The sequence below is a fragment of the Corythoichthys intestinalis genome, chromosome 5, assembly GCF_030265065.1.
Source record: "Corythoichthys intestinalis isolate RoL2023-P3 chromosome 5, ASM3026506v1, whole genome shotgun sequence".
Taxonomy (NCBI): Eukaryota; Metazoa; Chordata; class Actinopteri; order Syngnathiformes; family Syngnathidae; genus Corythoichthys; species Corythoichthys intestinalis.
This window is the reverse complement of record NC_080399.1, coordinates 49,894,011-49,911,818: the sequence shown is the minus strand read 5'-3', so window position 1 is coordinate 49,911,818 and position 17,808 is coordinate 49,894,011. Positions and strand designations below refer to the sequence as shown.

Sequence of the window (17,808 nt, the reverse complement as noted above, 5' to 3'; positions counted from 1 at the left end):
TTGTGCACACACTCCAACTTGTGGTGAACATGGTTCACAAAGAGCCAAGCATAAAGAGACTTCTAAGCAAAGCTCGGCAGCTTGTCAAGCTCTTTCGCAAGTCATCCGTCGCAACTGAAAGACTGCTACAATCCTGTCAACTTACTCTGGTCAAAGACTGCCCTACTAGATGGTCTAGCACATATCTCATGATCACACGCCTTCTCCAAATCAAAGAATCAGTTGCTCAGGTTGCAGATGGGTTGAACTGGGACTATCTCATGCTGACAGCTCTGAAAGAATTACTCGTTCCCTTTGCTGAGCATACTAAAATGCTACAGAATGACGCACAGTCTTTATCCTTGGTGTTGCCTGCACTTCTGGACCTCCGGGTTCACTTGTCTGTGTTCCCCTATGCCCAAGGATCTAACTTTAAGGACCTAGCATGCCTTGCAAAAAACAAATGAAGGCAAACATGAACAATTGTTTCAGCTATTTCCTTGATCCCACAAACTCCACGTTTTCTCCACTCGGCACAGCTGCATGCCTCCTTGACCCTATTGTTGCACCTGAAGCGCTCCTTGAAAATGATGATGAGCCGATTCAGGTGCTTCTGGGAAAAGCGGAAGATTTCATCATTCAACTGATACCACCAGTACGAGATGAGGAGGAAGCTGAAGATAGCGATCTTGAGGAGGTAGATGATCCCAAACCAGAACCACAGGGAAAGCGGTCCAGGTTTAAATACTTATCAAAATCAAGACCAAGATCAAAGTTTATTCGTACAAAGCCAAGTGTCAGGGAGGAAATAAAAAAAATCAAGGATCAGTTGTCATAGGAGGAAACAAACCAAGAAACCGGACTTCAATTTTGGGCTACACAATCAGATTCTATTTATCCAAACCTAAAACCCATTGCCTTAGATCTCCCATCCATGCCAGCCTCACAAGCATTTGCTGGGAGAGTCTTTAGTATAACAGGTGATCTTAGTCGAGGCCATCGAAACAGAGCTCGTATAATTTTAAAGAGAAGTGCCTTCCTCAAACTGAATAAAGTTCGTTAAGATCTTTTAGGTGACAGTCGGTGGTTGTTTATGCACAGAATGTTATTGCAGTGCAATTTGGACTTCTGAGAGGGCCAGGAGTATTACTAACGTAGCATTATTGTTGCATTGTTTTGTATTGTACACTAAGTTTGTACTGTTGTCAGAGTTTGGCTTTGGCCTTTTTATTATTATTAATATAATATTATTGCTGCATTGCTTTGTATTGTTGTACACTTTGTACAGTTATCAGAGTTTGGCTTTGCCCTATTATTATTTAAGTTCTAAACTTGGTATGTCTCCTACCTCCCTGCACATCAGGATTTTTTTTTTTACTGCAGATTTCTGTGAAATAAAGCCAGTGTTGTGAAACTAACTGTTTACTCATGTGTCAATGTTTATTTCAAATTGTTGGATTAAAAAAAAAAAAAATTATTATTAAACCTTGTGTATCCGTCAACTAATATTAGACAAAAATATTTTTGTTTCGTCATCTAAAACTACACTAAAACTGGTTTAAATATTCGTCGACTAAAACTAGACTAAAACTAACACATTTCGAAATGCCTAAAATATGACTAAGACCAACAAGTATTTTTGTCCAAAAGACTAAGACTAAAATTAAAAGGGCTGCCAAAAACAACACTGCTCTCTATGCTCCGGTCAGTAGTTGTGAATGGAATGTTGCTTGGAAATAAGTAATAAATTCACAATATCAATGTAATAAACTCTTGACAAATTAAAGCTACACCACACCTCTTAACCTTCCTCTAAATGTGGTAGGCCCCAGGATCCCAAATAGGAAAGGTGGTATAAAAAAATGGATGGATGCAGACTATAATCCTCGTGTGCGTTTGCTGGCATACTGTATTTTGTCCGTTGTCTCGGTAAAATGGTAGATAATCCACTAGGGAGAGTGCTTACCCGAATGTTTTCATTGCTTGTTGCATCTTGAAATGTGGTTAATGAGAGCAGTGAGAGTGAACTAAAGTTTAATTTGCAGGCTGGAAAAAACAGAAGACGCCAGATGGCCAGGGTAAGCTTGACTTTCATCACTGCTACTGCCCCTTTCGTTTGACATCCTGCAAATAATTGAGTAAAAGCACATTTCTGATATAGAGAGCCCCGTACGAGATATTTCACCTCAATCGCCTGACAATGCCCTCCTCACTGGGCCACAATCTTGTCCTGAGGAGTCCTGCCCACTCAACGAGCAGGTTCCCCGATATCAACACACGTCCTGGACCTCCTGGGCGGACTTTTGAAGTGAATAGGAGGAGGTTGGCCACAGTTGAAGACTTGGAATCTGGTAATGCTATTTTTACTACATAACATGGGTCACAAAATTATGAACTGCAAGCCATAATATTTTCATCAGTTCTTTAAGTTTTGAAGTCCATCGTCCAATCGTCCATTACAACGTCATTATAACATATGTATTTTTATTTATTCATTATTATGATAATTATTTTGAAGTTCTTGAACCTCAAAATAGCCCTCTTATTATTAGTCTTGTAAAACACGTGCATTTTATTATTTCCATTTTCTGAAAGTTTTTCCATTAACAGCAGTGTAAGTAGCACAGCTTATAAAATTGGAATTAGGAGCAAACGGTCCTTTTGGGAGGGGGTGGTGGGTGTACAATTCGTTTATTATGTTTTAGGGCTGCAGCTATCGAATATTTTAGTAATCGAGTAATCGACTGAAAATTCTATCGAGTAATCGGATAAAACATATTTTTAGGTGAAGAGCAATTATACATATACATGAGAAAACAAGACAGTTCATCTAATCTTGAACCATTTTCAGTCAATCAATGTCTTTATTTTCGATGTATATTGTTGAAAACAGCCAACAATTGCATCTCAGATGTAACTAGAATAAAAAAAAAAAGACTAATTCACTGCTTTCACTCAAAAAACGTTTAGATCTTATTTAAAAAAAATATATATATATATATATATATCTTACCTAAAAATGGCGTTACGCTTGATAAGACACATCACTTAAAAGTTAGGATTTTTTCCCACGTGTTTCAATTGAATTTCTCTTTGTGTCAAGCCATTTTTAAGTTCTAGTTAAGTTTTAAGTTGTCTAAATTGTAAGTCCTGATAGGATTTTCAGTTTTTGCAGTGTTCAAAATAAATGTATGATACAGGCTGTATTGGAGCACATTAGGGACCAGTGCTACTTGGTGTTTTATCCAGCAATGACTACTGAGCTAAAATTGATAGTTAGCATGATTAAGTTTTTATTTTACACCCTCATCACTCCACAATGCTATGTTACGTTAAAGCCTGTATGTAAGACACGTTAGCCACGCATCAACAGTGGTCATAATTAATTGAAACCTAGCCCTCCGCAGGGCTAACGTTACGTGACCTAGTAGCGACAGTAACGTTAATCTTATTTATTAGCGCTTAGCGCTGTACTGTTTTAAGATGGCGGCTGTTTACAAACGCTGCCCAGAAGCGGCCGAGTCTGTCATTTCGCATCTAGTTCAACATACATGTGATCTCTATGAGACGCACCAGACGCTACCTGTTACCAGTGTAGCATTGTGCGGGCTAGTATTTAGCAACGTCGGCGTCGTTTGTGGCGGCTGTCGGCTGCGGTAAGTTTTTTTTTTTTTTCCCCCTTCTTCCTCTCCGCACGTGACAGCGCGTTGTCCCGCATTAAAAGTAGTCCTAGCAAAACGTGATGCTTAGAGCTGTCAAAATAAACGATTACTCGAGGTGAATAAAATTACTCGGATCAGTTTTTAAACTCGAGTTGCTCGAGTACTCGTTTGAGCTCTATTATGTTTGCAAGTCTGACTTTTGGTGCTTCACTGTCTCAGCTCAATTTAGGCTGTCTGGAAGGAATGCTGTAAAGAACATCGTATCAGCTCGAGTCTACATAAAAAGCATGTTAAGAAAAAAAAAAAAACTTGCACTAGCGCAGGTGAACGGCGTTGCAGCAGCCAATCAAAAAGGCCCGAAGAGTATTTGCGTGAACTTTCAAAACCAAATCATAGTAATCCAGTTTTGTGGAGATTTAGCTGGTTGCCATTGCCAAGTTGTACCAAAGTTTTGCTGCGCGAGTACACCTTAGTAACTTATGGAGGTCCAGGTGTGCAAAAATTAAATACACAATTAAATAGGTCATTAAAAGTGTTATTAAAATGCTTCTATTTCAGTGTTTGTTTATTTTTTTCCAACTTTTAATTACTTCAATATTTTATTTCAATTTGTATTTATTTCAGTTTTTATTTATATTTTTCACTTTATTTTTTCCAATTTATATTTATTTCATTTTTATTGATATTTTTCACGATTTATTCCAATTAATATTAATTTCATTATTTATTTATTTCAGTTTTTATTTCCATTTTTATTGATGTATTTGAACATTTATTCCGATATATATTTATTTATTTTAATTTTTATTTCAATTTTTATTTATTTCATTCTTTCACTCTTGTTCCCCCTGTGGCCGCGGGAAATGATTTTATCTGTCTTTGGCCCATCAAACTCGATGGGGGGGCATGACCTAGGTGGGGTTTGAGTTGAACGAGTCTAGCTACATGGCTCTGGAGTCAAACTAGTTCTCTTTCCATGCGCATTCTCTGACAATAAACCGCTGTGTTTTGTAAGCCACATGCTCATGGTCCGAATTTCCTGCTTCAACATGTTCTGCTAAGTCTAACCTGTCCGTTATGAAATCCTGAGAAAGCTGATGCAGAACCTCAGCAGTCGATGCCATGTTGAGAAGGAGCACTATCTTGACTAGCGAGACTCGTTCAACTCAACCCTCGCCTAGTTCACGCCCGCCCACTGAGTTTGATTAGCTAATGACAGAACACATTGTTTCACGCGGCCACACGGGGAACAAGAGTGATAGGATGAAATACATAAAAAGTTAAATAAATAAATGTTGAAATAAATAATAAAATAAATTTTAAATTAAAAAAATGTAGCAAATATTTAATGATTTGAAATAAATAAATAAATAATTGAAATAAATAAATATATTGGAATAAACAAATGTTGAAATAAATAAATAGTATAAAATATAAAAATTTAAATATATATTGAAATGAATATAAATTGAAATAAATGAATATTGAATTAAATAAAAGTCTAAATAAATCTTGAAATAAATAGATATTGAAATAGAAGCGTTTTAATGACACTTTTAAATATTTATTTATTTGTGTATTTATTTGTTTAAACCTGTCCTGTTCTGCTGGTTGACACGGAGAATGGAAGTCTAAGTGTCCGGTTGGTCTGAACTGTTTTAATGTTTCACATTGAGAGTATGACATACTCCCATTGTGATCATTCAACAGACCTCGTTTATTATGACAAAGCAGCGAACAGGAAGGGGCTATGGGACAGGAAGGGGCTTTTGGGGAACAGGAGAAAAGAAACACAGGAGAAGAAAGAAAAACACAACAAGAAATACATAGAACGCCTACACTAAATATTAATATGTTGGTGCTATCGTCAGCTAGATGTATTTCCGGTTGACACTATGTGGCGGAAGCGCAGCCCATCCCTCCTCCCGAAAGGGGCCACCCCCCCCGGGGTCCAGGGTGGTCCCCTGCCTTCAGGGATGGAAAGAGGGGACGCACCACGTATCCCAACCCCACCCCCGTCTGCCCACCAGGCCCACGAGCCACATCCGCAGCCCCCCAACTGGCACGCCACGGGACCCCCAGCGGCCCACCAAGCCCAGAGCAGGGCAGGGTCCCCCGCCGAGCAGGCAACATCCAGCCGATACACCGGCGCCCAGCCAGCGACCTGTGACTGAGCGCAGGGCGGATGCCCAGTCAGAGAAGAGAGGGGAAGGCGGAGGCAGGAGAGAGCCGAGGAGCTGCCGCGGGGCGACGCGAGATCGGAGCCCCGACCCGTATTTATTTATTTAAATTTTGCACCCCAGGTCCTCCAAAAGTAACTTCAGTGCTCGGAACCCTCAAAAGAAACTGCCAAGGTTTTAAGCCTGAGAGGTGTGGCTGGGACGCTGTCGCAGGAATTGCCATTATTACATGTACGCCCGTGGGAGGTCTTTTATGACAAACATTGCCCACAGACACACCAATGGCTTATCAGACTGAAACATTAATATTCATATATTGGATATTTAAATTGGAACCAGTCGGCCAAGTATTAGCGAGGTTCCACTTTTGCAGAGGCAGGCAGAAAGAACAAACTAAAATAGCTTGAAAAAGACATTCTTGCAAACCTGATAAATGGACATTAAAGATCAATTATGCATTGTATTTTCTTGTATTTGCCTATATGAGAAAGACATTGGAGTTGTTTGCACTTTCTTTGTAGCCATGGAAAAGATGAAATTTGAGATGAAAACTTCCATCGCAAGGCTGTTCCAAGCATACACAATATACCTCCTCGATCAAGTAGAGCAGTAAGTGCCCAAGTCATCCATCATCAGTTCAGTGTCAGCCTCTTTGTTTGACAAGCCAAGGTAGTACGACCTGTAGAGTGCTGTATATTCATTCTTTAAAAACCTTTTTAATTGAACAATGTTAAATCATGTTTGTCAATGCAACTACAAGTCATTCTGATGACTATATTTACAGAACTCTTGTGGCATTTTAGTCATGTCGTACACAAAACTGAACACCTATTAGTTGTAATGATTTCGGGTGTTTGTGTTAATGGTAGTATTTTTATAGTTTTGATTTTTTTGGTACTTTCTGGCACTTGAGCAACAGAATTAGCAGAGGAGAATTTGGATCTGTGGATATTTCATGTCTGTTGTCTTTTCCCCCCTCTTTTAAAGATTTAACAAAATTGTACAGGTGATGTTAGCAGGGGAATTTAAATTAGGTGTATACACTTAGTTATTCAATTAAAGCAAATCATTGATTTACAACTAGTAGAGGAAAGCATATTCTGTCCGATGTATAAAGTTTTTTTCCTGTTCAGTATTATGAATGATTTCGAAGAGCGGATAAGAAGAGTTGTGCGCGAAGAGCTCGAGGATCTCCGAATGAGGGACCAGGGTGGCAGAGCAAGAAGAGTTGCAGCCCCTCCAGCAAGGCCGGCCCAGCCTATACGCAGACTATGCAGCTGCTTAGGGCCCCAGACCACTAGGGGGCCCCCAATCTGGTAACCTCATTTTTTATGTTGTAAATAGAGCATCGTGAATAATGTCGCGCGCATTGCCGTTTATCTATGCAAACATCCGTTTACTACAGTTTGCTTTATTTGACTTCTGTGAGTTTTGATACTTGATTACAAGCTTAAAAAAATAAAAGTTCTTCATTAACTTATTTCTTTTCCTCTTTTGGAAAACGGTTTGGCGCCATCTACTGTAAATACTGACAAGCATTTGGGGTGAAAAGTTTGAAGTATGCAGTGCAACAAAATCTGATTAATGTATAAAATATGGACGTATGGGTTGGATTGCATGTATGGGTTTCACAGTACACTGTGACGAAATGGTGTGCCAAAAATATGGGCCGCTTGGCATTATTTTTCTTAGGGCCCCCAAATGGCCTGGGCCGGCCCTGCCCTCCAGCCCTGAATCCCCTCCGGGAGAAAGAAATTCGATTCCATCGGCTTGTTCGTGAGGAATTCTTTGAACAGGCTTTGAGAGAGGTAACACACAACTTAATTGCTTTGACATCAACAAAGCTGAATATTTTTGGGCCTATTTGTGATATAGGTAATTGTCCAACATAAAAAATCAGTACTTTCATGCCAAAAATGAAGCAGCAGATACATAATGTTGATTATTTTCGTTCCCATATCGTCAGCGCACCCTTATGACCACACATAGTACAACTCGGCCTGTCGTGATAACATATTGTAGTGTGCGATGATATATTTAATAAATTATTGCGACATGCGATAATATTGCCCCCCCCCCCCCATTTAAACGCAATAAATGTTTACTCTTAAATTCAAAAATACTTTTTTCAGAAATCACAACTAAAAACAATAGACCATGCCTCCTTTAAGTCAGTGCTTCTCAATTATTTTCTGTTATGCCCCCCCAGGACAACGTAAACGTTCCGCGCCCCCCCCCCCCAACTCTCTGCCACCATTGTAAATATACTGTAGTATCATTTGAATATAAACTTATTATTATAAGTACACCTCTGCTTAACATTGTGTTCTTTTTAATGTTAAACAAAAAAGTAATATACATCAACTTACAAAAGTGCAAAAAGGAAAAAAAACACACATCCATACTGTAAAAATACACTCAAGATAAATTTTTTGACCGTTTGATACTGAAAAATAAAATGTAAGAAAATCAACAAATAATGATAAATTCAAATTGATTAACAACATTAACTCACGAGGACAATATGCCAAACAATTAGACGAAAAAACAAAAATTAATAGAACAAAAAACGACAATGTCATTGGACAGAGGGACAGTTTTAATTTTTACTGCAGGCAGTATCAGCTCCTTTACTATGGTGTGGGGTTATTTTGCACTGAGCAACTTGGTATGCCACCTTATATGATGCTGACAGTGCTCGCTGGTTTATGGATGTAACACTGACAAAGTGGTAGCATTGTTGACAATATTCGGCATACTTTCGCTGAAAAAAACTATTTCTTGCCGTCCGCTGCAAAGTTTTTTAGACAAAGTAAACAGACTGGCGTTTCCTCATCTCCCACTGTACTAAAAGTCAAAGCCAAATGCTAAATACGCTTCGTCATATTTCCTTGTCTTAGCTTTTCATATCTCCAGTACTCTTTGCTGTGTGCTCTTGTTTGGTTAAAAAATATTGTGCACACGCTGAAAATGAGAGCGGCACTGCCATCAACTGAGTGGATGTGCAATTACACTTTATTCTAGTACGGTAAAAAAGTATGTTCCCCAAGCTCACATGCGCCACCCCCAGCATCGCTCTGTGCCCCCCTGTGGGGGCCCGCCCCACTATTTGAGAAGTACTGCTTTAAGTAAAAGACAACAATATTAATACTGCACCGAAACACAGAATAAATAATGTTTAAGAAAAAAAAAATAAAATTCAACTTAATAATTTAGGCATCTAGGCAAATGAAAACTTTTCCCCTCATAGCTTCTGCTATGGCGTTCCACGTGTAATACAGTGGTACCTCTACATACGAAGTTAATTCGTTCCAGGAGCTTGTTTGTAAGTCGAAATGGTCATATGTCGAGCAGGATTTTCCCATAAGAATAGATGATAATTCCATTAATTCGTTCCACAGCCCAAAAACCCACACTACATCCTTAATAAATACTGCTGTTACTATTGCCAATAGCAATTACAAAGAGCAAAGAAAATAAAATATGAATAAAAATAATATAATAATAGCAATAATATTAATAATACAGTACAGTACCTGTAATAATGTAACGAATCGGGTTCTATTGTGGCGGACTTTTTTTGCTGTAGATGCAGGCATTTGCACATAATTTTATGTTTTTGTCTGTCTGATGACATTGTTTAAAAAAATAATAATCAGACTTCATGTTCATTTTGGCAGATCTGGCAGCTCTCATGCATATTAAATAACAATATAAAAACGTTGGGGGGAAAGAAGGAGATGAGTCGTTGATGGCTTTCCTCACTTTATTGTGGCAACAATAAGAAAACAAAATAATAGACTGCCGCCACATTCGACCGCAAAGTTTTGCTTCTCGCTCATCTTCCCCTCGCCTCCTACCAATCACAGCTCTCCAGTCCCAGCGTCTCTTAAACTGATCGTGCATAGTGTCTTGTTATGAGCTTTTTGTTGACAAAGGTATCGAACACACGACGTGCTGACAACTTTGTTTCTTTATTAACACATGGAGCTAACAGTACGAACACGGCTCGGGGCTCTCGGCAGGAAGTGGCGTCTAATTGCGTGAGGAAATGTAGTTTTTTCACACAAGCGAACAGATTACAAAGCACCACTTCAGTGTTGTCCCGAGACTACATTTCCCATGATTCACTGCGTGACCTGCGCGCTCGCTGATTCGCTGCGAGACATTAAAACCAACATGATTGTTGTCAATTGTCCCCTGTCAGTGGCTCTGTAAAACACAAACTAGAAGGCTATCAAGCGATCACCGTGAAAGAAACGCCGAACTGTACAAATGCAATGCTATGCTTGAAGCATGAAGGCGGAAATACATAATACAAATACAACTAATTGTGCACAAACTCACCGGCGGTGTGTGTCTCTTACGGCAACGTGACCATGAATTACCGCGACGCTGACCCGCTTATATGGACATCCACACCCCTTTCCCAATTGACAGTGGATTAATCCTTTCGGACAAGATCGTAGATGACGCAAAATTTAAACACGCCTAACCTAGCGAACGCAACAACTATGATCGGGGATTGCCACGAGTTAGCTTTTGGCTAATGTCGCTCGCTTCTACGGTTCATTCCACAACAGTTGGCAGCTCTGCTTTGAAAAAGTCATCAGTCATCGATCCAAAAATCACACATATTTTTGGGAAAATCCTTCATCATAAGCAGACCAGTTAAGGAAGCACGCATCTTCGAAGTCTTTGTAGCAGAGAACACTACTCGATGATGGCGTGAAATTCATTCGCTTCGTGCGAACTAAAGATGTCCATTTACGTGCCCTGCTATCCTTTGGTCACTTATACAACTTTTCGTTTGAGTGAGAACAAAACATTGCCACACACCGCCGTGGCATCTTACCGAGAAGCAATGCAACAAACAATACTGTTCTATGACGGACTTCCCTGTGACGTGATTTCCGAAGATTGTCGAAGAAAAGCATTTTCGTTGTCAAGGGCGTTGCTATGTGTTAAACAAAGAATCTGGAAGGGTTGCGTTAAAAAAAATAACGAAAATATGTTTATAATATGTTATTATAATTTTATATTAAAATATGTTTGTTTGTTTAGCCATTGATATTATTCAAAAACATGGTTGGCCAACCTTAGTTCACATTTCTGCTTTAAGACCAGTTAAAAAATTGCAAGAATTTGCATTTTGTACCGTTGCATCTTAAGAAGGTTCTAAGTAGAGTTTCAAAATGCAAAAAGAAGAAATGGGAACAAGAGACCAAATGTTTTAAGCAGGCAATTTACTGAAAAGAACAATTTAATTGAAATAGGCTGTTCATCAGCTGATCAAAAGTTTAAGACCACATCCTTCACAAGCCCAAATCTGTGCAAAAATTTGGATTCCATGTCATTTTCTGTCAAGTAATCACACTGTCAATACCTCTTGATGGGAAAAGCAAAAAAAGTCACTGCATTCGAACGTGGCAGGATTGTTGAGCTGCATAGACAAGGCCTCTCACAGCGTGCCATCGCTCCTGAGGTTGGACGCAGTAAGACAGTCATTTTCCATTTCTTAAAAGATCCTGAGGTTTATAGAACAAAAAAATCAAGTGGTAGACCCCAAAAAAATCTCACCCGCACTGAGCCGGAGAGTCCGAAGGGCTGTCCGTCAAGACACGGGACGATCCTCATCCCAAATTAAGGCCATTACTGGTGCTGACTGCAGCCCAATAACCATCAGACAGCATCTGCAAAGGAACGGCTTCAAAAACAAAAAACGTCTTCAAAGGCCACGTCTCCTTCAACGCCACAAAGAAACATGGGACATTCAAAGTTGGAAGAAAGTTTTATTCTCTGATGAGAAAAAAATTAACCTTGATGGTTCTGGTGGCTTCCAACGCTACTGGCATGACAGGGAGACGCCACCAGAGATTTTTTTCAACATGGCACAGCGGAGGGGGGCGCCATCATGATCTGGGGTGCTTTTTCCTTCATTGGAACAATGGAGCTCCAGGTTGTGCAGGGGCGTCAAACAGCAGCTGGCTACGTGGCGATGTTGCAGCGGGCATCCCTCATGACTGAGGGCCCTCGTCTTTGTGGTGATGACTGGGTTTTTCAGCAGGACAATGCTGCAATTCACAATGCCAGTCTGACAAAGATTTTTTCCAGGAAAATATCATCACTCGTTTGGATCATCCTGAATGTTTCCCTGATCTAAATCCAATAGTGAACATTTGGGGATGGATGGCAAGGGAAGTTTACAAAAATGGACATCAGTTCCAGACAGTGGATGCCCTTCCTGAAGCTTCACTACTTGAAGCAACATTCCTACAAGCCATTTGGAAACACTCGTATCAAGCATGCCAACACGAATTTTTGAAGGGATCAAAAATAATAGTGGAGCTACTCATTTTTGAGTCTGTTTTTGAGACTTAATTTCTGTTTTAGGGTTGTTGTTTTTTTTTAGCTATGGTCTTAAACTTTTGATCAGCTGATGAACAGCCTATTTTTTTGTTAAATTGTTCTTTTCAATAAATTGCCTGCTAAAAACATTGTCTCTTGCTCTCATTTCTTCCTTTTGCATTTTGAAACTACTTAGAACCTTCTTTAGATACAACAGTGCAAAATGCAAATTCTTGCAATTTTTTAACTGGTCTTAAGATTTTGATCAGGAGTGTACATATTCAGGTGAGACAAAGCAACAATACCGTTGCCATTTTCTATGGGCTTTTCTGTCTCAATTTCCAAAATGACTAGGGATGTCCCGGTCCGATCACGTGATTAGAAATTGGGCCGGTCGCGTAGTCTCCCAGAGGATCGGAAATACTGTCCGCACTAGTGCATGAATATTGTCCAAACTAAATTGCATACTGTCTGGGCATGGTTTACGTTACAACTAAATGACTGATATCATCGTCAAGAGGAGACTTTAAGCATTAAAATGAGGTATAACACATTACATGTTTTCACAAGGAGGAGCAGTGAATGTTCTAACCTGCGAAATGTGACAAAGTTCTTAAATGGATCCTCGAGCTTAAGGACAAGTACTTCTTAAAGATAAATGTTAGTATGAGTTATAATAATTTGATATTAAAACCCTTCTTAATGTTTACGTTTTAATAAAATTTGTAAAATTATTTTAACTGATTGGTCGCCATTCTTGTTGACGTCGCAGTGCTGTGACGTCACATGGCACGCTGCCAAACTTCCAGCGTGTCATTTGTTAGCTATTAGGGCTGGGCGATATGGCCTTAAGTACGTCTCACGATAAATTGAGCAGATTTACCTCGATAACGATAAATGACGATAAATTCGCCCAAGCAAACTGTTATATAATTTGAAAATTTGAATCAATGCATGGAATACAAATTAACAGTTTCTCGTTAAAATTTTTTACCAGCTTTCAATTTAAAAATTGCACATGCAGTCTAAACATTAAGTATTAAAAAAAAAACTTGTAAACAATAAGAATTCTTGTGTGAACATTTATAACAGCTTGTATGACTTGAAAAATATCATCACTTGAATTTCATTAAATTCATTCCGCATTGTTATACACTAGATAGTGGCATACGTTTAGATATTTAGAATAGATACAAATACGACACATCCACCCGTCCCCCAGAAATTATACTTAATTAAAAAATAAAATGTTTCACAAACCTTTCCTTTCTTTTATTCGGCTCAGTTATTTACATCTTATGATTTTGGAAATCCTTACAGTATGCAATAAATAATATTCCTGTTCCCAAGCACTGGTCTTACTGTACTGTAATTTTTACAAAAATAATACACAGTTACTCCCCGTCATCTAGGACGAGCCACTGACAAGACTAGCACTGTCGTGTATTACAAATACTGCTTTGAACACATCTTCACAGACAAAAGCAATGACACAGGATTAAAGAGGTCAACTTTAATTGTGTAAATCACACTTAATGACGACACGATCTCCTGGTTGAAATAGATGACATCCACTTAATTTTATTGAAGATATGTAATGCTGAGGCAATTTGTCAACTTTACTTTTAAAAAGAAACGTGCACTGTTTATCCAGTAGATGGGGCTCTTGCAGTGCGTCAAACAGTGATTCAATTTAGGGCAATTGTCTTAAAAGTGGTTCATTGTTTCAGAAAGCCTCGGTTTTTCCATCCCTATCTGGAACCCGTCAAGTTTACTTAATGTCGGGTGAAAGTTTGGCGAAGCTAACTTAGGCCCGACTTAATCCCGTTTACTTGTAGCGTTAGCCGCTAGCGTTAGCAGCTAGCGTTAGCCTACCGGGCTTCTGTTTGATTGGCTTCCTGAAAACCATGTGACTCCAAACGTAAGCACTCTGTCTGCTTTCTTAAAGGGGAATGAACATAGCCGAACAACGCAGAGTCAAAGCGGGATGAAAAGACAATATTTTCTTCTTTTATTAAATTACCGAATTTACCGACATGGTCAAAATTTCGTCGGTCATCGTGAAGAATTTCGGTAACGGTAAATTTTCGGTTTACTGCCCTGCTCTATTAGCTATGCCAACATATCGTCGGTTCTGCCCTTCCAATTTGAACCAGAGCGGAAAAGTGAAGAGCAGGACAGCACTGTCGGTCGTTCCCAAGACGAGCAGCAAAGACAAAATGCAGATCAGGAAATACCTGATAAGACAAGAGTTGGGTAAAACTGGTGATGTACTTGCGGCAAGTGCGTTTCAATGACAATGGAGCAAGCGTGTATGCTGTTGAGAACTCCAGTTTTTGTTAGCAGATCTTCAAGGTGAGGTATTGCATGATCAAACTTATTCCAATATAATTATGTAGACTGTTAGCATCCAGTGCTGTCGTGTGCTTTACATACAGTACAGGCCAAAAGTTTGAACACACCTTGTCATTCGTGCATTTTTATTTTCAGGACTATTAACATGATTAACTCTCACTGAAGGTAATAAAACTATGAATGCACACGTGCGATAGTCAGGATCGGAATTGTCGTGCCTGACTGTCCTCATTAAATTCGTCATCTGACGAGAATTGGGATCGAGTGTCATCCATGTCTTGTACATCCAACTCATGTTTAGCTACGTCAAGGTGGTCCATAATAAGTGCTCAGCGCGCATCAGCTGGCCACTGTACCGCTGCATCGGACGTGTCTGGATCAGTTTGAGTGGCAGCATCACTCATATTAGGTGAATACTGAACAGACACATTTTACTGCCTGATGAACTGACAGTCGAGGTGAATTATTAGCTTCCTATGTGACTCTGTGACTACCGCGAGGCGGCCTGCCGGACCGTCCAGAGCGGCAGACTCCGTCGGAAGACGGCTACTTGTCGACTATCGGTTTCGAGTTGTGCCGATGTTTAGCCTTAGATGCGAGTTTACCACCCGTCTTGGGCTGCATTCCCAAACAACCCGACTCTGTATCGTCACAAGCCCCGTATTATAAAGTATTGCCATTGATTTAACATTTTATGCGTTTCTAACAACATATTTTAGTACAAGAGAACAATTGTGGTTTATTAGAGCCTACATGTCTTTAAGATCGAAGATCCCTTTAAATACTGTCCGCAATAGTGCATGAATATAGTCCATACTAAACTGCACACTGTTATGTTCCTACTTAAGTAATGATATGAACACATCGTATTTGCATGTTCGATGAGTAATGTCTGCTCGTCACAGCACACGGAAGTTGGAGCATTAGCAGCGAGCGGGAGACAGCTGATGGAAAGCCAGCAAGTGTACAGTGAACGTGGATGCTCTTCTGTTCTGTAACTAATGATCTGTCAGTAAAAAAACGTCAACACTTTCAGTAAGTTGTCTTATTCAAGAAACCCTCAAATACAAAGTAACACATGGTGACAGATGTGGTCTGGAAGAGGATGTTAACTCATTTGCTCCCAAAAACAAATACATTTTAGTTTTAATTGTTTCAGTGTCCCAAAAACGTATTTATATGTCTTTTCCCTTTTTTTTTTCTTTTTTTTTTTTAAAAACAAGAGGCATCTCTAGGTTCTGTTGCACCTAAACTGCTATGCACAATGCTCAAAACTCATTTTAAAAGCAATAAAACTGGCCACTGGAGGGCAGTAGCACATTTTGTAAGGAAGTGAAGAAAAATAGTCAGGAAACGAAAGTTGGAGGGATCTTGTGAAGACACGTGAGAATTTAATAAAATGTGGAGAACGATCATGAAAAAAGGCAAACAACACTGGAGGAGTGTTTTGAAAAGAAAACGAAACCATCGTCAAAGAAGGATTTTAAAAAATCTATCTTGATGAGACAGACGGTGACGGCCACAACAGCGTCAGGTTCCACACACGTTCTGCGGAGCTCACGTTGCGTTACTCCTGAGCCCGAGGTTGAAACCAACGATGAAGATGATGAAAAAAGTGAGACTGATCTTGATCTGGACTCATCAGATTACTGGGCGCCACCTCATTCAACCAGGAGCAGCCGAGAGCCTTCCCCGTTGTTATGTGTGCAAATAGGTCAACAGTTCAATAGTTTAGTTATGTGTAAATAAATTGTTACTTTGCGATCAAAAGCTCTATTTGTCTTGTTGTTTGTGTTATTTTGTAAAAGGAAAACATTATTCAAATGTTTGGGAAGTAACTAAAGCAAAAAATAGCTGCGTTAAAGTCAAAATTATGTCTGAAATGTATGCTTTGACAAAAAGCTCAATTTCTGTTTTTTTCATCAGAAATTGGAAAATTGCTCAAACTAAGCTATTTTCTAATGCTAATTTCTAAAGAATGGAAAAAGATATGACCTAACTTTTTTTTATGCTGAAAGAAGAGAGTCTAATCTTTCATTTAGTGGGTTCCATGTTTATATAGCAATAAACTGAATTTTCTGTGGGCCTTGCAAAATCAGTCAAAAATCCAGTAAAACAGCCAGGAGCTAAGGGCCTTGCTCCGGTGAACATGGCTGAGAGTGAATGAGTTAATAGGAAGTGGAACGGCAGATTCCACGGAGGGATGTGAAAGTTAGATGGGGGAATGGTGGTGGGAAATTAATACCCAACCTGTCAGAGAAAATGGCCCCACTGAGAACTAACGAAGAACAGCATTGAATGGCAATGGAACCATGAGAATGAAAAGGCATGGGATGACCTAAGGAAACTTCTCACAGAAGAACTGGTCCTGAAATTCTATGATCCGGAGAAAGCTATCACAATATCATCGGATGCGTCACAGAGTGGGCTCGGTGTATCATTTCTGCAAAAGCATGAGGACTGGCAACCTGTAGCATACCCGTCACGCTTGATGACAGATGCCGAAACACGTTATGCACAAATTAAAAAAGAACTGCTAGTGCTTAACATCACATATGCCTGCGAAAGATTTCATCAGTTTGTGTCAGGACACGAAATCAGCGTGGAGACTGATCACAAGCCCTTGATTACATTGTTTCAAAAGCCACTAAATCAGACATGTCCAAAGTCCGGCCCGGGGGCCAAATGCGGCCCGTGAACAAATTTCATTCGGCCCCCCGCCTCTGTCATAAAATCAATTATGCTGGCCCGCACACAGACTTAATAAATTGGTCAGCAGTACTGCTACCAGCATATGAAGTAGCTTACACACTAAATGCTACTCCTCATTTACCCACTAAAAGGCAGCAGCACTCTAAGCAATATTACCCCGTGTGACCCTTCCAATTTTCTAAAATGGCGATAAGCAACAAAAAAAAAAGAAAGTTGACTGCGTTGGCCAACGCTTCAAGGATAGGTGGAAATTGGACAATTTCTTCACTAAAATACGCAACAACTGTGTCCGCCTCATTTGCAAAGAGACAGTCACTGTTTTGTAAAGAGTTCAATGTGAGGCAATATTACCAAACAAAACATGCTGATATGTACGACAAGATTACAGGGAAGATACGTTGTGAGAAATTGAAGCAACTTGAAGCTAGTTAAATATTTATTGCAGCAGTATTTCGCAAGAGCCCGAGTCGAAAGAACGCCACAAAGGCTAGTTGCGAGATTGTTGAAATTATTCATTTGAAAAAATAATAAAGCAAATGTGACGGACAGAATCACTTGCTAAAATTTGCTTG

At 39.5% G+C, this 17,808-nt stretch overlaps 1 protein-coding gene across 3 annotated transcripts in view; it reads left to right on the top strand.

The window, feature by feature from the left end:
- Positions 1–16,297, top strand: part of LOC130916509 (uncharacterized) — a 32,313-nt gene extending 16,016 nt beyond the window's left edge. The window contains exons 2-7 of one of the 3 annotated variants that reach the window (XM_057837287.1): positions 2,025–2,057; positions 2,141–2,330; positions 6,343–6,430; positions 6,955–7,137; positions 7,514–7,629; positions 15,430–16,280. In XM_057837287.1, the coding sequence (XP_057693270.1) occupies positions 2,025–2,057; positions 2,141–2,330; positions 6,343–6,430; positions 6,955–7,137; positions 7,514–7,601 (582 nt within the window). In that variant the 3' untranslated portion in view covers positions 7,602–7,629; positions 15,430–16,280. Of the gene's footprint in view, positions 1–2,024; positions 2,058–2,140; positions 2,331–6,342; positions 6,431–6,954; positions 7,138–7,513; positions 7,630–15,429 lie in introns of all 3 variants that reach the window. The other 2 variants (XM_057837289.1, XM_057837288.1) reach the window with 2 other exon arrangements.
- The last annotated feature ends 1,511 nt before the right edge of the window (positions 16,298–17,808 follow it).